The sequence below is a fragment of the Haliotis rufescens genome, unplaced genomic scaffold (genome assembly GCF_023055435.1).
Source record: "Haliotis rufescens isolate VD_foot unplaced genomic scaffold, xgHalRufe1.0.p SCAF_514, whole genome shotgun sequence".
NCBI classification, from domain to species: Eukaryota; Metazoa; Mollusca; class Gastropoda; order Lepetellida; family Haliotidae; genus Haliotis; species Haliotis rufescens.
Window position 1 is genome coordinate 1 of NW_025964240.1, and position 21,959 is coordinate 21,959.

General features: G+C 39.5%; 1 protein-coding gene across 2 annotated transcripts; it reads right to left on the reverse strand.

Annotated features, from left to right (window-relative positions):
• Positions 1-12,142: 12,142 nt before the first annotated feature.
• LOC124137445 lies at positions 12,143-14,751 on the reverse strand. Of its 2 annotated transcripts, none has more exons than XM_046503727.2 (4): positions 14,608-14,751; positions 13,482-13,548; positions 13,063-13,143; positions 12,143-12,530 (listed from the first exon to the last, which is right to left on the reverse strand). In XM_046503727.2, exons 1-4 carry the CDS (start codon positions 14,666-14,668, stop codon positions 12,509-12,511), a joined length of 231 nt encoding a protein of 76 aa, XP_046359683.1. In that variant the 5' UTR covers positions 14,669-14,751; the 3' UTR covers positions 12,143-12,508. The 2 variants fall into 2 exon arrangements, with proteins under 2 accessions (XP_046359683.1, XP_046359682.1); XM_046503726.2 differs by having other exon boundaries at positions 12,143-12,608.
• Between the last annotated feature and the right edge of the window lie 7,208 nt (positions 14,752-21,959).

The following is a 21,959-nucleotide window of genomic DNA, read 5'->3' on the forward strand; positions in this document are numbered from 1 at the left end:
AGAAATCCAGAATAATAAGACACAGCACTGTGGTGGGGAAGACACCCCAGTCTCACCACAGGGTAGGCACACTATTACATATACTCACACGCAAAAGAAACGCAAGTGGTTTTAAGCAAATAGGTAACAAACAAGGAACCATAAATTGATACGAGTTTTAGCATATAGTGAAGCCTGATGGTGTTATCAATATTTTTGGTTGCATTTTGGAAGCCCCATTAAAAACGCAACATAAAAAATGAATCGCCAAAACACACCATTTCAATGAATATGTGGTATCATGCACCCATTTCTCGCGAAATCGAAAACGCACGAACTGTCACGAACTGAAGGGTGTATAAAACTGTGGCCGATTCTTGGACCTACCACTCCTTAGTCAACAATGCCACGCCAAACTCAATTCAGAGAAACCAGGCTATCGGACGTTTGGAAGCTGGAGAGTCTGTCCAAGATGTTGCCCGTCATTTCAACGTTAACATAACCACAATTTACCGTCTCCTGCATCAGTACAATGCTACACAGACCACAGATGACCTTCCTCGGAGCGGTCATCCTAGGGTCACCACACCTTGACAAGATCGGCAGATTACCCATCAACACCAGCGACATCCGTTCCTAACTGCAAGTGAAAGTGCTCGACAGACCATAGGAACACATAATCGACACATTAGCCGGGTACTGTGATCCGACGTCTCCGTTCCAACAACCTCAGATGACCTGTTCTCCAACCATGGCACAGGGTCATCGCAATTGGCGTCATCATGAGTGGAGGCGTGTCATCTTCTCTGGTGATAGTCGCTTTTGTGTCTCCCATGCAGACGGAAGAGTCAGAATTTGGCGGCGTCGAGGTGATCGTTTCGCTGACAGAAACGTTGTGGAAAGGGATCCATGGGCTTGGCCTAGCGTCATGATATGGGCAGGGATTGGACTTAATGCGAGACGTGGACCGATGTGCTTTCTGAATGTAGGTCAAGGTCACTGCTCAGTGGTATATCGACCAATTGATCAGACCCCACGTTATTCCATTTTTTGCACAACATCAACAACACATTTTCCAGCAGGACAACGCTTGTCCCTATTTTGCCAGAGCTACCATGGCCTTTCTGCAACAACACAACATCCGTGTTCTGCCGTGGCCAGCCCTCGGCCCTGATCTGAACCCCATCGAACACTTGTGGGATGAGGTTCAAAGGCGTCTGCACAATGTGTGCCCAGTCCCTACAACTGCCGATGAACTACGCACAGCTGCTCTCGATGTGTGCAGGAGGATCCCTAGGGCCTTCAAAAATCATCTGATCCACTCAATGTACAGGAGATGTGTGGCAGTGATCAATGCTAATGGTGGTCACACCAGGTAGTGACTGACATTTTGGGTATTGACCCGAAACTGTGTAAGCCCTTAACATTTGAAAAAAACAATTATGTCATCTGCCTTTTAATCCATTAAACTGTCTTTCTGTCAAAGTTTTGTCAATCTTGCCCTATTGGTATTTCTTGTCTTTACTGTTGAAAATAAATAACATGTATACTGCATACTCGACTTGTGTTTCTTTTGTGTGTGAGTATATATAGTCTGTATATATATTTGTGTAACACAAAAGTATGTTACACCCCTAAATTCATGTGCATGTATGTATTTTGTAAGAGATTTATAATCACTTTACAATTAGAATTATTAGTCATATATAATATTATCTATTTGGCTCTTACATCAATGAGCAGATTACTGAAGGTGATGAAGAGAGAGCAGTCCAAGACTGACTTGCCCTGCGTGTGACTAAGTTGTAATAGCAAGAACCATAACAATGTGAAATGTTGTTGCAAAGTTGGTAATATTTGTTACTGAATGTCTGAAAGGGTGACAGAAATACAAAAAATAATGAAATGTGTTTTTGTGTTTTGTTTGTGTAGGCATCTGTCCACTTCATGTCAAGGTTGAAGGCAGTAGCTGAGACAGTCACTGATGCATGAAGATGTTTATGTAACACATGTAGGTCCACCTACTGACCATGTGTCTCGTCTGCTTGGTGAATGGGAATAGACATTTAACCTGAACAAATGTATCAGCATGTAAGTATGTGGAAGTATGAGTGAATGAAGTACATGCATAGGATTAGGAGGTATTAAACAAGTCATTGTTCACACAAACAGGTAAAATAATGTTGTGAATGAATCTGGTATCACCATCATCCTTATTTTGTTCTATTATTGGAACCCCAGGTAACCAGCACAACACACCCAGAGCACTTAGTTACTTGTGAGTATCGTACTGGTAAATTAGGTGAAGTGGGCGAACACCGATGAGTAGAGGGGTACGTCATGCACAATGGTGTAGCAAAATTATCCTCAACAATTGTTCAAACAAGTTTGAACTACAAAGTAATTAATCTGAGTTTAGTAAGGCCTATATAAGACATTTGATTCAAAACAGAGCGTGTAGACATTTTCTTGGAGTGGGAACATATACTCCTTATGATGCAGTACAGGGGGAAGATGGGATGGACCCCTATGTGTGTCAACCTGTGGAAAGCCGTGTTACGTCAGTGGAGAAGATTGGTGAACATGAATGTGGATAGATTGAACTGAAGAATATTCATCCTACTGGACAATTACCATGTATCAAGATGTAAGAATGGAACTACAGAATTTACAAGTTCTTTGAAAACCAAGGGTTGAGTAATTCCTACAACGTTGAAACTTTTATATCCAAGAATGTGATCGATTGTGTTATTAATGCATATGAACTGAAAATACTGGAAGCATGGAGAGACAACATTCGGCAAAATGATAGAAAATTGAGCTCTTATCGTCTTTTCAAACAAGATTACTGTATGGAACCTTATGCCCCTAAACTTTAAGTAAATTTCGCTGTGGTGTCACCCCCATACGTATTGAAACAGGCCAATATTAAGTACTGTCCATTCAACAATGGCTATGCTGCTTTTGTGACAACTGCATCAAGGATGAGATACATGTCCTTTTACAGTGTGCAGTATATTCAGACCTGAGGTACAAGCTAGAGCAGAACGCAAAGCTGCTATTACCGCAATACAATTCTCTGTCTGATATAGATAAGATGTGTGTTTTACTGTCATTTACTAGCTTAGATTTAATTTCGGCCCAAACCTTGTATTTAATCTTAACCCGGCGAAGAGGGCTTTTATGTTCCTGAGTTTATTATGTATTTCTATTTTATTTCAGGGAGCGCTGTTTTAAATATATTTTGTATAACCTGTTTTATATATGGTGTCTCGCAATTCTTTTAGAATGGCTTGTGTACTTTGATAATAGATGTATATTATTTTATGTATATATTGCTGTACGTGAGGTGAGACCCTAATAAACTGTCTGTCTTTGAATCTAAATTATCCCTGTCTCACATAGCCATTCATGGGAATGAAACGGCAGACACACTGGCAAAGCTAGCTCTGGACAAAGCAGAGATAACACCCTATGCCCTTCAGCAAGCTAGAGAAAATGCACAATCAAAGCCTCCACAGCCCACGAATGGCAAGTCCAATGGGACGCAAGTCAAGCTTGCAGATGGCTTTACAAAATTCACAACCCAAATTAAACAAGAGTTTGCCACTAACGTGGCTATATCCCCAGCCCCTGTTGCAGAATTTATGACATAACTAATCTAAACAAACTCTAACCTTTATTAACCAAGGTGGAACTTGTCATGGAAATTGTAAAAAAAAGAAGAGTTTGGAACCTAAGTCCATCTTGTTGCCATGGAAACGTAAAAATTAAAATTTCTAAAATTTCTAAATAGCAAAAGGCACCAGTTCAGCATGTACTTGACCGACCTGATATGTTACATAAAAAAATATTGAAAGGTTTCTGAGTTATGCTCTGGAAACGAAACATGACGGACGGATGGACGTATGGATGGACGGAGCCCGTTTCTATATCCCCCGCCAACTTTGTTGGGCAGGGGATAAAAAAGAAGCCATACTTCTACTCATCTGAAAGAAGGTCAGCTACTCAACCGTATCAGAACAGAGCAGCCTAAGTAGTTATGTCCCTTGCTAAACAAACAAATCCATATCAGTACGTAAATAGAAACCATATCGACTTAAAAACAGAATGCTGGTCTCGCGAAACAAACTGTTGTATGATCTACAGTTCAACCACATGAAACGGGCATGTTCAGTATAAACAATGATTCACTGACCAACAAAGGAAACACGAATACCTTATATGTTCACAATATGTTCATAGATGTTCACAAGGCATCTCGTGTGATGTCATAGATCCACAACTCGAGATGCACCATTTGTCTCGTGCAGGATTAGGGTATAAAGCTTATCGTGATGAGAATAATGACACTATGGTAACTCTTGACTGACTGTTAGTTTTGTCATTAATTGTATACATTTGAAACATCTATTAACGTACATACTTCTCTATATGTTTCTATGGTTCAAGTTTCTTTTAGACGTGAGAATAATACATGTTGCCAATTTTTATATGAACTTCTCTGGAAGTGCATTAATGCTATCAACATCTAAACTGGGCCTTGACTTTCAGTGCATATCTTTATTCACTGACATGATTATTTATTCTGAACTTTATTTTGTCATGGTTATTGGACAAATGCCTTGTGGGTGACCTCTGTTGTAGTGAGATGTCTTGTGTGCGAGGTCAACTTGCAGTTATAAATTGATGATGAGAAAACCTTTCATTTTTGTTTTATTAGGGCTCTGAGCAGAAAGGCCGATTTTTGTACCAGAGCTAGCAGAATAACCACTGGCTCGATTATGTTCAAACTTTGTATGTGTATGGAATACTAGATTCCGCCAAAGTCCCAAGGCCGTAGCCCCAATGGCCAAGGGCAGATAACTGAAAAACAAGTATTTTTTTAAGATGTATTTTGCCCTATTGCTCCACAACCGCTAGTCCAACTACTTTCAAACCTTGCATGTATCTGCTGCTTCAGTTCCTTGACATTTTTTGTTCTTTGACTTTGACAGCCATATTGGATTCAAGGTTTTCACAGGGTATTTTGGGTATATGTCTTCAAATCCAATCTCTGAACCAACTGCATGAAACGATTTCAAACTATCTGAGAATTGTCTCCATACATAACACATCAAACTCTGTTAGCCTGTTTTGAATATCTTTCTTAGTGATTTTGATGACTTTTTTCTCCGAAATTTTACTTTAAAGATCATATCTTGTAAGGCTCTTTACAGAAACTATTGAAAGTTGACATGAAGTTAGTCGGACATATGTACCTCATCTTTTGTTCTTGGTTTCATGCTAAAAGTAACACCGCTTGGTGGTAATATTTGTTTAATATTTGGGACACCCCTGGAACACACCAATTTCGTAGCAGTGATTTCCGGTGACTATTGTTTGACGGAGTTGGTACAAGCAAACAAGGATTCGAACATGTTCGAGGTCGGAAAAGGGTTTAGAACAGACCTGGACACCCCTGCACACTACAATTTCGTAGCAGCGATACCCTGCAAGTGGTGCCTAAATTTGACAGATTTGGTACAAGGAAACCCTTTGAGGTCTTGAACATGGACGTTTGTGCGCAGTGTTACTTGGAGCTCACCATTGCTGCTTGCAGCTTTAATTTATCATTATTATCATCTCCTGTTTTTGCATTAATTAGTTGGTGTTTTCAACATTTGAAAAGCTATATTGCATCCACACTTCATAGATGACTACCAAGTACGACACAGTTAAACAGCTAATAATAATAAGTGCATTTGTTAGGTGCTGTTTTCCATCCACTATGTGGTTGCTCAAAGTGCACTCATTACTCCGGTCAGTGGATCAGTGTGCACTCAACAATCATTCTCAGCTCCCTGGGGAGTATACAACCCAAGCTGCCTGTGAGGCACTTGAAGGTTAACAGCCACATTGACATCTCATCCTACCAGGTACCCATTCACTGCTGGGTGAACCAAGGCACATTTCACACAAAGTCACTTGCCACAGGAGACTCCACATGTGTCACCTGTGCTTCAGTGTGGGGCAGGACCAAAGCTCTAGAAACTCCCAGGAGTGAAGCTGGTGAACGCTGTTGAGCATCCAGCTACTCTCCGTGGCCAGCATTGCTTAACATCACCTGTTTTGTGACCTGTGCGCTGGTCACAGGAACATGTGCCACCAGCTAGTAGTACATGGTATGCATGATTCTACAGAGTGGTGAATGATCAATATTTCTTATATGAAAACAACTATCTTGACATCTTACTTTTCATACTCTTGCTTAGTTATTGCTTAATGAGTTCATAGTAGGCTCATCGTGTGAACTCATAACCAATAATCACCACACCTATGCAAACTTATCCTGTTTAATTTGCTTCATATCCCAAAGGCTTCCACCTATGCGTTCTCTGTCCATCATGTTGTGACAGTATTATCCTTCTGTTGTCATTGCCTACTCATGTTATCCCACTCATGTATGCAATTGTTGTTACTGTTAATCCCCCACCTACTATATATATTCTGTACAATGTTCCTCATTCAGTCTTGCTTGACAACGATGTAAGAATCTATACTGAAACGTCACCTTTACAGTATTAAAGAAGTTGTTATCCATAAATTGAATCTACTTTGGGTGCAATACAGAGTTGTTCACACTAAGGAGAGTGAGTCTGGAGAGAGGTATTATTAAAAGAAGCTGTTGCACAATGGTCAGCTTAAGAAACCTCACCTTGCCTGTGGCCTGGGATTACAAAGGAACTAGTGTTAACAAGGGGATTAGTGTTAACAGGATTATGAGTGGTTCCAGTTCACTGAAACACCAACCATCACTGACCTATCTACACATACTATCACTGACCAATCTATACCAACTATCACTGACCAATCTAAACTGACTATCACTGACCCATCTATACCAACTATCACTGACCAATCTAAACTGACTATAACTGACCCATCTATACCAATTATCACTGACCCATCTATACCAACTATCACTGACCCATCCATACCAACTATCACTGACCCATCTATACCAACTATCACTGACCAATCCATACTGACTATCACTGACCAATCCATACTGACTATTACTGACCCATCTATATCCAGCTGTCACTGACCCATCTATACCAACTATCACTGACCAATCTATATTGACTATAACTGACCCATCTATACTGACTATCGCTGACTGAATGTCATGTTTGTTTATTTGAACTGACCACAGACTTAAAGATTAGGGAAAGTTATTCACCTGCATGTAATAAACAGGATACTTTGCTCAGTAAACATTATCCAACATGTCGAAGGGACACAAACTCCAATCACCCAACCCTTAAACAGTCACAGACACCCAACCCTCAAACAGTCACAGACACCCAACCCTTAAACAGTCACAGACACCCAACCCTCAAACAGTCACAGACACCCAACCCTCAAACAGTCACAGACACCCAACCCCCAAACAGTCACAGACACCCAACACCCAAATCACTGGATATCAGTAACCCTAATATAACATGTCAAGGTGATGACATTCAACTGACACAGAGACTAATAGCATATGAAGTCAGGGATATTCTACCACATGACAGTTGTTTCACTACACTGACACCAGCATCCACAACACCTGGAGTGTTGAATCAGTGGCAAGGGTGGTCAATCTGTTGGTCAATACATAACCAGGGTACAGGTACACAGTGCTGACCCATACTGCTGGATATATCTATTGGTCATTGCTCTACTCTGCAAACCCCCCTAGTTGTGCCCTCAGATTATCCAACATGCTTGTCTTACCATACTAGCTGTGCCATAATGGTTACAGTGATCATCAACCCAATGTGCAAATCTGCCAATCTGTCAGCATCATAGCTGAGTGTATGCTGCTACTCAGTTCAATGAAACAAAACTTGATAGATTAAAATATTTGTTCATGTATTAATTCAATATGCCACATGTCCGAAATATACATTTACCCACTATTAATATGTCCCCATTATCACATTAATGTCAATATGCACATCATTAGCCTCCGCATATCTCAACATTGCCATCTCCTCTGGGTATTAAAGCTCTGAACTGCACCAAGTCATGCCAGGGAGTAAGGAATATCCGTGAGTTACACACAGAGGCTGAAACTTGCCTGGTTGTGTTAGTGTCTGTTCATACTGAAAAGGCTGTTTTGAAAACAACGTGACCACACCATTGTGTAGTTGCAGCTGTGGAATAACTGAGCTAAAGCCTTGGCAGGTTTACTAACAGTGCCACATTGTCTCCACCGTGTAGAACATTGAAGATTCTCCACCAGTGAGTTACAATGTATCAGAATTGTACCACAAAATCAAGGCATCTTACAAGAAGGAATATTATGATGAAACGCGAGGACAAATGCCAGTAGTTGGTTCCATGATAGTATTTTGTTTTTAAAACAAATCCACAGTATTATTTTTTATCCTTATGTAATGACTATAAACGTTTGTGACATGCCTCCTTATGTAATGACTATAAACGTTTGTGACATGCCTCCTCATGTAATGACTATAAACGTTTGTGACATGCCTCCTCATGTAATGACTATAAACGTTTGTGACATGCCGACTACACTATTGTTTTATTAGCACTGGTAGAAAGAGTGAACGGAAACTGAAGCTCTCACACATGACGGGTGATTTCGCGTCATTAAAGATGACAAGTAGGAGTATTTTTTAGTGTTTTTTGTTTGTTACAAAGACAATTTACTCTTGCATGTGATGCTCTATATAACCTCCATATTACTTACCTGCACAAAGTCTCTGGGATAATGAGCAATCAGTGACAGGTTCAAAGGGAGCAATAATTGCATTAAAGTCATCCAATTCTTAAAGGATATGAACATGATCGGACGTTGGCTGTGCTATAATGGGCCCTGAATACCAAAATAAATATTTTATACGAAACATTATAACGCCCCAGACCAATGCAAATGGCATGTGAGCTACCATACCTCTTCGGGGATATTCTGTGAAAGGAATTCTCCCTTGTCTTTTTATGCAATAACTGCATTACTAATGATAAAAAATATGTATCCCTGGGCCGTCCTATAAAGTAGTTCCTACAAAACATTGAAATTGTCCTTCGCCACTTTGATATTGTCAGCATTGTATGGAACAGTCTCTTGAATTATCTAGCGGCTGTTATTTGTCCTAACTGTCTATATTCGCCAAGAGGTGACTGTGCGAAACGTGGCACTATTTTCTCTTTCAAGGGAACGATCACAAACATTATCTTGAAAACATATTTCTTTAAACAAATATTTAAACGTGGATAAGAAGTGCCATTTTAAGTGAAATTTGGGATGTCTTGAAGTAAAGAGTTTGGTTAAGAAATTCAGAGAGCCGAATACACTGTTTGTGGGATGCAGAAGGTGCAGATCAGTGGAGAGAGTTGTCTTTGGCGTTATATGATGGGTGTGTGCAAGCAGAGAGGTGGGACTACACTGGACAAGCTGCACAGTGGAGAGAGTTGTCTTTGGCGTTATATGATGGGTGTGTGCAAGCAGAGAGGTGGGACTACACTGTACAAGCTGCACTGCAGTAGACCAACGACAGGGTACATCCGTGGACGGGATATACGTATTGTCTCAGTGATGCCCGTAACCACTGAACAAAAGAGAAAAACCCACTATCTACCACGTTCAGATACTGACCCACCATTGTGGACACGCAATATCTGCATGTATTGGCTCTATAGATTGAAATAAGGCCTATCGTTGTTAGCAGCGTATGAATGAGTAAAGTTCACCGCCAGGATGGCTTGTTTACAAATCATGTTTACTTTTCGACTTCCGATAAACAACGACATGAAAACAAAATCACAGCAGGCTTTGACATTGAACGACGCCTTAACCGACGTAACAAATGTCTGCGTGTAAACAAACAGTCGCTATGGTGTCTCCTTGATTTGGTCTCAATGATCTGATGACAATCATACTACAGGCTAGACCATTAACTTTCAGCAGTTGCCTTATTGTCCCTCACCTGTAAACCCCTTTTCCGGCATCAACATTTGTAAACGCCATTCACGAGATGTAGACACTAGACCATCTGGAAACGTTCTAAGTGTTTGTATTCATTATGCCGCCAGAACTGTTTTGGTTCAGAGTTTGATGACGATAATAATGTACTCTGTTTATCAAAATAGGTATTCGTTTTTCAGGTAAATAATAATTGGTTAAACTATTTTTTTTCTCTGCTCTATAAATGTCAATATCATGTCTCAGATCTCTGTGGCTTCTTAATGCTCCGCAATTACTTAGTTTCCTGTACTGTCTGTATCCCACCATAGTGGTTGTTTATGCTTTGTGCCAAATTGATATTTCTTGAAGACTTTAACAAAGTCCTCCCCTGGTGTGTGATATAGATTGAAGATTCACTGATGGACTAACGAATATTATCCAGAATCAATCATGATCAGTGTCATAATATAATAACATTTGCCCTGAAATAATCAATGAAAGTTCCTTGAGAATGTAGCACTGTTTTCTTCATTAAAACCGTAATTCAACATTCATATGTTCATTTCTGGTTTCTGTATTTAAAATGGCAGACCTGTTGATTAGTGTCTGTTGGAGAAGTGTCACCATGACAACCACCATATTCATACACACGGTCAACGGATTTGCCATGCTTGTCAATATACAATATTTTCTGAGGTCTGTCCACGTGTTGTTTTGTTTGTTTGTTGTTTAACCCCGCACTCAGCAATATTCCAGCTATATGATGGCGGTCTGTAAATAATCGAGTCTGGACCAGACAATCCAGTGATTGACATCATGAGCATCGATCCACGCAATTGGGATTGATGGCATGTATCAACCAAGTCAGCGAGACTTAACACCCGATCCCGACAAGCATAGTCGCCTTTTACGGCAAGTATGGGTTGCTGAAGACCTATTCTACCCCGGAATCTTCACGGGTCGTATTGTGGAATACGCGGATACGGCAGACTAGACTTAAATCGTTCCTAATGGGTGGGGACGACTACTACGATGGGAACGCCTACTACGGGGACCATGTAAAAGCAACGTCAGTATATTAAGAGTGAGTGAGTGAGTGAATGAGTTAATATTTTACATCGCATCGGCAATATTACAGCCAAATCGCGATGAAAACAAGTTAATTATTCTTAGATACCCGTTGACAAAGGACAGTAAGACAGAAACGTAAATGTAGTACGATATCTTGACGAAATTCGCTTCTCATAGATTAACTTGTCTTCAACTGTATTGTGTTGGCAGTACATACAATACTTTTCTGTGCGTCTGTTTGTATGTACACAATCGCTGTGAGACCTATAGGACGTGTTGTTTTTTATGCTTGTTACCTGGGACATCGATTCTGGTACTGTACCTAGGTCACGAGGAGTAAATGCTACATGTAGGTTCTTAAATCTCAGACATAAGCCTGAGCCTGCAAATTCCGCTCAATATTGACACTCCTCCGGCGTGGTGTATTATTTGAGTCATGAAAGTATGTTTAACCTGACAGGAGATCTCTAAGATCTGTATATATTGCGCAAACCCAAAGTTACATTTAACTCGGACATTAATAACCTCTACCTCATACCTCTTTTTCTAATACAACTGAACTATCACTTCAAACCTGATATTCAGCTATGCGAGCATTAAAATCACTTTTGAGTGTGTGAGTTAGAAAAAGGGCCTACTGGCCCACTTTATAATACTAAACTTCAGTGTAACCGACTTAAAATGTGATCTCTCAAATTTAAAAGTGGCCCGTGTGCGGTTCAGCATCAAAACTAGCATTCCATTGCTAATGACCGCCGTCATATAGTTGGATTGTTGCTTAGTGTGGCGTTAAAAACACAAAACAAAAAGGAACCGACTTAAATGACGTTGCCGTTGGTACTTCACAACACTACAATCCCCGGAAAATAAATCATGATATGTTTGCATATGATTACAATTAAGGTACCAAAGCCTAATAGGCCATTTTGAATATTGGAGTGAGCTTTTAGTGAAGATCTTACAGGCTGTTATTTACTATCCAATAGCCAAATTAGAGGCGATCTTGTCGAGACGGGTAATACCCATTATCGATGTTCATCCGGGAAGCACCGTATAAATAGCGATTTGGTGCGTTGTACGGGAACATGCACGTGTTGTTGTATACAGAAATTAGACAAACACACGATATGAACGTGATACTGCAGTTTTTTTAATGGGAAACTAGAAAAAACAATATGCTGTTTAAACACTAAAGATAAGAATATTGAGAGAGAAACAAACACATGACAAGTCTTCTACTTTATGTGACTGTACAAGTCTTCTACTCTGGGTGACTGTACATGTAGGTTAGAGATTCTCTGATGTGGGAACACTGTGGAATAACTTTCACAAAATCGTTGTCTTAACGACCATTTTATAATTACATGTATAAATATTTTCTAAGATTCTACAGTGCACTACAACTTTGATGTTGATCTTATAGAGAATGTAGGTGACAGGGCAAGGCAGGGTGTATTCACGATCTGGTTCAGGATGCCTTTGATTCCAGAAGCTTCAGTAAAACGTCGTTGGACACCTGCAACCCAGTCGACAAGACACGAACATATTCTTGTAACCAATGGTATAGCCAGTACAAGTTCTCCTAAAGCCGGTTCTGTAGGATAAAAAAAATGTAAATGAATAAGATGTTTTCTACACGATTTCACATGTACCAAGTTGGAATTAATAACACGTGATGCAATCGATGGCATGGCTCATAAGTGAATAACATTAATCACACGTGCAATTTAATAACACGTGATGAAAGACTTATATTATATTTAAGCTAAACACATTCAGTTGGGACAATTACATTTGATGTTTAACGCCGTCTTACGTACTTCAGCTATGTGACGAGGACCTGCAAACAACTGAGACTTGGCCAGGCAAACCAGTGCTCGTTATTGCAAACAACGTCCCACGCTGTCTGGGAAGGGGTACGGTAATACGCAATCAACCGAGACACCTGATCCATCACTATATCCATTTAGTCGCATAGATTGCTATGTGTCTATTCTTACCCGGAATTTGATTACATGATTTCCAAGTGACCATTTTTACAATCTCACCGGTATCTGGTACACCTTCCCCATCTCAAAAATCCACAGCTGGTGGTATATCTTTGACGATACGTAGTTGATCTGTATATACTGCAATAAACATGTCAAGTCATTGTAAATGAAAAACATTTGAAGTAATTATAAGTAAATACAGACAAAATGATGAATTTATTACAGGCCCATTCTCCCTTTGATGTGATGTGGAGTGTCCACGACTTTACAAGTAAAATTTGCAGTTACTTGATATTTTTATTTGGGACACAAAACAAGTTCGAAGAAATTGAAAATTAGAAACCTCCGCTTCGACTGATCAGAGATCAAATAATGTCAAAGGATTGACGGAATTCAACTGAACTGGACAGACAATTACTTCGGCATAACAGAGTTCAACACAACAAAAATGAATAAATAATCAACAGTGGCCTTACGGTTTCTTGAATGAGACACTCTTCGTTATTTTGCACTTGTCACAGTAGCATTTATAAGTGTTTTTGACTGAAAGGAAATAAGATAATGTAAACGTATGCACACCCACAGGAACAGAACAAAACACATCCACACAAACATACGCGCCATCACGCTCACTTTGTGTTCCCCCCACTTAGAATCCAGCAGCCTGACACTGCATCAATTTTAGATCTATTCAAGTTTTATGAGATTCTTTTAATTCAAACACTAAGGGAATTGTGTCGTGAGTGTCACGAAATCTGAGGAAACACACATTTTCTGGCATATCAGATTTTAGCAGTAAAACAGTCATGGAGGGTTCTTTTGTGAAATTTGTAGTCATTTTTCATGAACACAACAAGCTCCAATTACTGGAATTGATGCCATCAACATGACCGAGTCAGTTCAAAACCAACTGTATCACTATTCACATACAATTCAAACTTGAGCATAATGAAAGGTGTAACCCTCAACAAATGTATGTCCTTTCTTCAGTCCCTCTCTAAAATCCACGCCCAAGCGCTCTCCGTAACGTCGAGGTAGTGTGTTGCTATGTTAATTACACATATGCTATCAATATTTCAATCACAAAACTTGTGTAGTTTTATTCCATGATCCTCCCTCCTTAAGTTTCCAAACGTGTTTCGTTACGCATATCCTAATCATACATATACAACACAGCACAGCACATTACAACACACACCTTAAGGATCATTGGTATGTTTCATTGATAGTGGTATCTTGGCTTGAATAAATGCAATACATCGATAGATAGATCAGTCGTTACTCCCTTACATGATATAAATGTGGCCAAATAGCTCTTTTTAGGAAGAGTTTAAACACGAACACGAATGATCTTTGACTCAAGTTGTGTCTCGTAGAATCTGAAGGAATCGACGGTCATATGAACATGTCCGATAGGCTTTCATTCGTCAAAATATAACATGTCCACATCACTGTCATTGCCATTATCGTACCCATCATACGACTAACGGCATCGATATTTAAAAAAACATTCATGTCATCACACTTTACGCACAATACCTCATGAATTCAGAATATGATTAATAAAACCTACTGACTCTAAATGGACTAAGCCTTTCTTACCGAGTGACTCCACCAGTCCAAGACAGATGAGGACCACACACAGTTTCAGGACAGCTGCCATGGTTGTTTTGCCTCTGTGGTCAACACCAGACTGCTGTATGTGAGGGCCGCCTCAAACGTTTAACCAGTTGTAACATCCGTTTGCTATGGTAAAGTAAACATGGCCAATAAGACTGCTCCTTACATCCTTATATCTGTATTTAGAAAACAAGTCCTGTTATCCCTTGACTAAATGTGAACAGTTTCTTTCAGGAAAATTTGAGTAAAAGAAAAACAATTAATCCCAAACACATATATGGCGTGCATCTAAAATTGTATACATTATTAGACGAATTTTCCAAAACCTCTTACCCATATGTCTACAACGACGTATCTGCTTGTGCTAAATTTAACAATTCTGATTCACAGCTGTTTGGTTGTGATATTGGTGTTCGACAGGGATATTTCCCCAGTCCTTTTTACTCTCCATGTTTATCAATGAATTCGCGAAAGAAATATAGTTCATGTGAATACATCCAGACATTACTCCTATTAGCCTATGGTATAGCCAGTGCAAGTGCTCCTGTAGCCTATGATATAGCCAGTGCAAGTGCTCCTGTAGCCTATGGTATAGCCAGTGCAAGTGCTCCTGTAGCCTATGGTATAGCCAGTGCAAGTGCTCCTGTAGCCTATGGTATAGCCAGTGCAAGTGCTCCTGTAGCCTATGGTATAGTCAGTACAAGTGCTCCTGTAGCCTATGGTATAGCCAGTGCAAGTACTCCTGTAGCCTATGGTATAGCCAGTGCAAGTACTCCTCTAGCCTATGGTATAGCCAGTGCAAGTAATCCTGTAGCCTATGGTATAGCCAGTACAAGTACTCCTGTAGCCTATGGTATAGCCAGTGCAAGTACTCCTGTAGCCTATGGTATAGCCAGTACAAGTGCTCCTGTAGCCTATGGTATAGCCAGTACAAGTACTCCTGTAGCCTATGGTATAGCCAGTACAAGTGCTCCTGTAGCCTATGGTATAGCCAGTGCAAGTACTCTTGTAGCCGGTTCTGTATTTGTATGACAAATGAAAATATATTGGATGTTTTCTACACTATTTCACATTGGAAGTTGGAATTGATAATATGTGAAACAATCGATTGCATGATTCATAAGTGAATATTATTAAACACACGTGCAATTTACTAACACTTGATGAATGACAAGTGTTATATGTTATTTCTAACTGAGCTGGCTTTCAACTGTTTTTAAGTATTTTTGTTGGGTTATTAGCTTCGTCTGTCAATATGTTTTTAAATCCTGCATACTAATAGTATCTATTAGTCAAAGTGAGTGAGTGAGTGAGTGAGTGAGTATGGTTTTACGCCCTTTTTTTAGCAATATTCCAGCAATATCACGGCGGGGCACACCAGAAATGGGCTTAACACATTGTACCCATGTCGGGAATCGAACCCGGGCCTTCGGCGTGACGAGCGAACGCTTTAACCACTAGGCTACCCGACCGCCCCTCTATTAGTCAAAAGACCTAAAAATCAGTATGAGTCGTATTAATGGTCTTAGTACCAAGTACCTGTACATTTTGTACACATTCATGAATGGCTTAAAATATCAAATCTGACAACGTATTGATGTTGCAATACACACAATGCACCTCTGTGTCGATACAGGCCACCCTTGACGTGATCTGGGACAAGAAACTTCCCTGTTGCGGTTATGTCTAGATGGTACACTAAAACGTCCATTATACTTAATTACCTTTACGTCAGTGATCGTATCGTCACTTCAAACAATTCAAACAAAACTTTTCAAAATTGGTTCTTTCATCTTCCAATTCCCGACGACAATAAATACACCAGTTTAATACCTTGTTTAAGAAAGCTTCCATGTAAAAAATAATATAATCAAATCTACAGGTAACATACAATTTACCTCTGTATTGAAACGCAGTATGTGTATGTTTATTCTATTCTAGCTTGAAACCCGAACTGTTTGATGTCAAGTAAGGATTGAAGCAGAGCAGATGGATTCCAACGTTTTGAGTGGCTGTCTATTTGGAATGAGGAAGTATCTCTCATAAACATAAAACAACGGTATGCCTTTATATGTGCAAGTACTGTCGCTTGCATCAATGTACTTGACTCGCATATATGATAGGAAAGTGTATAAAACAGCGACTTTCGTAAATAAACATTGAGCGGTCATCCCTAATGAAATGAAGGTCCACACATAGCCATTATCATTTCACACAACGTTTCAGCTTTCTAGGCCTTGTTTGTCTTCAGAATACACATTTGATGAAATTTCTTAAAAATAAAGATAAATTCCCAATTCTGCACAAACATCTGATGTCCCCATTAAAAGGAACATTCAGATTTCAGCTTTCCTCAGTCAAGCAGATAACAGAGCCTAGAATATATTTGACTTAAAAGCCACAAAATCCTTTCCCTAATCATGTTTTATTTACTGAAAGCAGTCCATTGGACTATTCCAACTATATCTTAATAGCTGAGTGTACCTTGTCCCATGCGTGGCACCCGTCACAAATGCATGCAAAGGCAAGAAAAAATATTCACCGCCAAAAAAAACACGGAAACATGCTACAAATCAAAATATCATTTCTATCAGTTATGCGTCCAATTTGGAAAAATCCCCACATGTCTTCAAAAAAATATTTTGAAAGATTTGCTGAAGCCTTTAACGTCAAATCAAAGTCAATAGTAAACATGTCGCAAACACGGAAGACATACTACTTGTCCTGCTACTAACGACACAAATTTGATAACGTTTTGGAAAGAAATGGTTGTGAACTGGCCATAAAAGGAATTTCGAATATTGCTTTTGTGGAGGCCATATCCAAAACTGGATTGAAATCTCTGTGATATTCAGGTGTTATCATCGGTCGGAAGAAGCATGCTAGCTGCAAGTTTCAGCTTCATTGTTCCTGTGATTTCCTTAGAGAAGACGGACAACCAGCCTGTGACATAAGCTCATCGACTTTCAGACAGGTGATCTAAGAATGGGAGAACAAAAACAATAATAAGCCAAATACATCATCATGCCTTCCTGGTCATGGCGTGCATCAGTCGTAGCTGCGGGAGCTTTACATAACGCAGTTTATGAATACATTGTCGGGGATTTCAGTGAAGGATCCGGGTATGCATATGTCGTTACCCAACAGACACAAACCAGGACATGTGTGTGGCCTGGCGTGGTGTGGCGTGTTAACAATATTCAAACCATATCATGGCTGCAAATCGTGGTTAAACAGTCAGGAATCCCCACATGGGTTTGTGTAAAAGCTGAAATCAGTGATTGAGAATGATTGTGATATAATGTTACTCAATTCCAAAAGTAACGCACTCCCTAAAGTATGAAATGTTCGAAAACTCAAAGATATATATATTACAAATCGTTTTCGAACATTTCATACTTTTTGGAGTGTTTTTTCCCTTTGGAAATGGGTATAAATTACATGCATCAAATAAGAAATACACGTGTTTGTATGTTTTAACAGTACGTGCCACAATACATGATGGCCACAACCATTCATTCAAGGAACAGGGCTCCAACTGTAGTGAGTACAAATGAGAGTACTCATGCTAGAATGCTTTGTTTTTACCGTAGTCATTGCTGGTATAAGGCTAGGGGGAACACATACAGATACTATTGCGGTCTGTAAATAATCGAGTGTGGACCAGACAATCCAGTGATTGATATCATACGCATCGATCAGCGAGCCTGCCTTGGTTGGTGTATGTCATCGTATCCCAATTGCGTAGATCGATGCTGGGTAGCGGGCCTGTTCATGGTTTTATTTTTCCATAAAGTTGCACCACTTTGCATTTAACACCCGTGGGGAATCGGGGTAAGAATAAGGGTCCTCATCAACCTGTTGGTCTCAGAGGAGACTAAATGGATCGGGATCATGCTCAGTGAATTGGTTGATTGAATGTTAATTGCGTAGACAGGTGTCCATGTGAATCACTGGATTGTGTTGTTTCGACTCGATTATTTACAGACCGCCGCCTCATTGATGGAACAAGGAGGAGTGCGGCGTTAAACAGAACAGAACACTAATTTTAGCCATATCTTGGTATTCTATCGTATCATGATTTCCAAATTTGTAAATATTCGAAAGACAACGGGCTGTCATAAGAACGTCCGATTAAGTCTCCTACCTCATTCTTTGACCAGCGGTATCTTTATTCCTCGATATTTGCAATACGTCTTTATGTCACGATGCTTTACAACAAATACCTTATGAAACCGGCATACTGTTATTAATCCCTTGCAATGCTAGACGTACTAATTGTGATTCCAGTCCGTTATATGGTTGATGGCTACAGCTGCTGTGGTACTTTGTCATAAGACACATTGCATGCTTCTGGCACGGGGAGTACACAGGGAGTGAGTGGGTATGGTTTTACGCCGTCTTATGCTGGGGAATCGAACCCGGGAGAGAGAGAGAGAGAGAGAGAGAGAGAGAGAGAGAGAGAGAGAGAGAGAGAGAGAGAGAGAGAGAGAGAGAGAGAGAGAGAGAGAGAGAGAGAGAGAGAGAGAGAGAGAGAGAGAGCTATATTTCAGCATGATATCAGAGTTAGACAATTTCAGCGCCAATGAGAAAGTTATTGCGCTTTTTAAAAACAAGAAATATAAATTTAGCTAAACAATTAATGGGGTTTTAGATGTCCAGAGTGTTACAAATTCATCAAAAGTTACATTTGTGTAAAAGTAATAAGGTAAAGCATTACGTCTCAAACTATCATAGCATGGACATTGTAAACAAATATGATATTCAGATTCCACTTCAGGTCTTGCACAAAATGGACATAGTCTCTTAGCTCTTGGTATAATGTACTTCCATTTTCAATTAGCAAAGTATGACCAGAACATCTAAATTTACTCAAAGCAATACGATAGGCACTTATTGAAATACAATCTGGATAATTTTCAAATACATTATATTGCATAATACAAGAATAAAAAGAAAGTTTTGAGTACGTTCGTAGACTACTAGACCACTGTTGGTTATCTATATCAATACATCTAATTGTAAAGTTATCAATAAATCCAATATGATTTACTCCCTGACTATCCCAAACATGGCCAAAACCATATGAATAAAGAAGTTGTTTTACTTTTAGTGCCCAGCAATTTATTCCTTATTCTGCCAGGTTGTATTGATATGAATGAGCATGGTTAAGGATTATATTAGTTTTTTGAGAAACAAGTCGGAGGCAATATTTGACAATATACTATATGCTCGAGTGGTCAGATGTGCTCGGATCTGAGCAGAGATTGTGGAGTTTCAAGTTACAAAATAACATTCCATTAACAGACTCTGTGCTGGTCCTTATGCAGAGGGGCCCCGGGGTGGTGTATCTTAAGACCGATAACGGAGATCATATTATCAAGCAAAAAACACTGTGTAACAAAGTAAATACGAACATGTTAATTGACTTTAAGTGAATAACGTCCAAGCACACTACGAGAACTATATTAGGGACAAATCTCCCATATTGTAAAATATTCTTACAGAATCTATCATGTACATTAATAACACCTTGAGGCGGATGAAAGCCCCATACCTCTGAGCAGTAGAGAAGAACAGGTAGTATTTTGACATCAACTATCAGTAAAAGTAAATTATAATGAAGTTTCATAAAAATCCTTTGAGCTGACTTTTAAAGCGAACGGATATTTCGTCGCTTGTAGTGCAAGTGTCTTCTGTGTAAAGTACTAACTACCGGATGATGAAGGATGAACACCTAAATATTTATAAGTAGGAACAATTTCTATAATGTCGGTGCCAAACCGAAACATTTCATATCTTCGAAGACGACCTCTACGTCTAACGACAATAACTTTACTTTTGCTGAAATTAATAGACAATTTCCATTTATGACAATAAATCTTCATTTTGTCGAGGCGTCTTTGCAACCCCATGACTGTACTGTCGAATAGGACCATATCATTTGCAAACATTAGAATAAAAAGTTCAATCATTCCTAATTGGATATTACGATGCCCGACTGAATTAAGAAAATCAACAATATCATTCACAAAGAATGAAAACAGAAAGGGAGATAACTCACATCCCTGTCGTACACCTGACTGGCAATACAAAAAGTCTGTATAGCCGACATTAACGCCAGCAATATTCCATCTAAATAATCGAGTCTGAACCAGGCACTCCAGTGATTGATATCATGAGCAGTGATCCACGCAATTTGGATACGATGACGTGCATCAACCAAGTCAGCGAGCCTGACCACTCGATCCCTTTTGTCACCTCTTACCACAAGTATAGGTTGCGGAAGACGTATTCTACCCCGGATCTTCACGGGTAACAAACTTCAGTACTTGCACAGTGAGTTATGTTGATCTTAGAAGATGTATGCTATATTGTTGGTTTATTTAATGTGTTTTATCGTCTGTAAATGTTATGTGATTGTGAAAACGTGTTATGATTAAGAGTTTGTCATAACTGCGTTCTGGGTTAACTGAACCCTACTACAGTTACCTATTGTCGTTCCGTGTCGTCATAGGCAATGGAAGCCATGAGTTAGCAACTCGCTTGGTCAGAATCGGGTCATCTCAGTCAAGGAGTGAATGGTCTATCGACTCTAACTCTGAGCTATCTCCATCAACTTTCATGTACCGGCCCTTGCACTCACTAGGAGTAAACACAACACATAGGTTATACTCACATACTTTTAATAACACTCCAGTCCATCTTCAAATACAACTACACACAAGCTAGACTCGCCATAGACTGGACAAACAGAGGGTTATCGATCTGCCTCAGTCACTGCCAAAACCGCGCACTACTACTCGTGTCTTTAGTATTTTTAAAGGGATCGTGTTCTAACCTTTCTTTGTCACATGTAACAATGCCTCAGTTTGATTCGTTAAAAGTTAGATCTGACCATGAACTCATGTATTTCGTTATCGGAAAAATACCGAAGCCTTCGTGCCAGATTGAGCATCTCTCTATTGATTTTGTAACTCACTTTCTGATTTTACAAATGAAAAGTATCTTACCTCATTCATGATTCATTAACTCATCGACGATAATGTGGAAACAATCCACTTATGACTATTCATTTATTCGGAAACATTCTGATGATAAATGTGAAATGTCATTTTTCTATTAATTCTTTCGTAGCTAATAGTTCTCTCTCCGAATTTTATGTATAATACAACTACATCACTGTAGCTATGAACGGTTTGGTTTGTTACAATTTTGTTACCATTTTCTAATGTTTTTGAGACGCATTTTAACCTTATAACAATGACCTGCGTGTCTTAGTGATTTCTCTCACAGGGTTGTATAACTGAACTGCGTCGGCACTAAACCCGACT

Excerpts from the sequence above, each read along its gene's own strand:
- LOC124137445 (XM_046503726.2), bottom strand. The coding sequence starts at position 14,668 with ATGGCAGCTGTCCTGAAACTGTGTGTGGTCCTCATCTGTCTTGGACTG. Across the intron at positions 13,549-14,607 it reads TGGACTGGTGGAGTCACTCG|TCAAAAACACTTATAAATGC; the intron begins GTAAGAAAGGCT and ends ATTTCCTTTCAG. Across the intron at positions 12,609-13,062 it reads GGAAGGTGTACCAGATACCG|AACCGGCTTTAGGAGAACTT; the intron begins GTGAGATTGTAA and ends TTTATCCTACAG.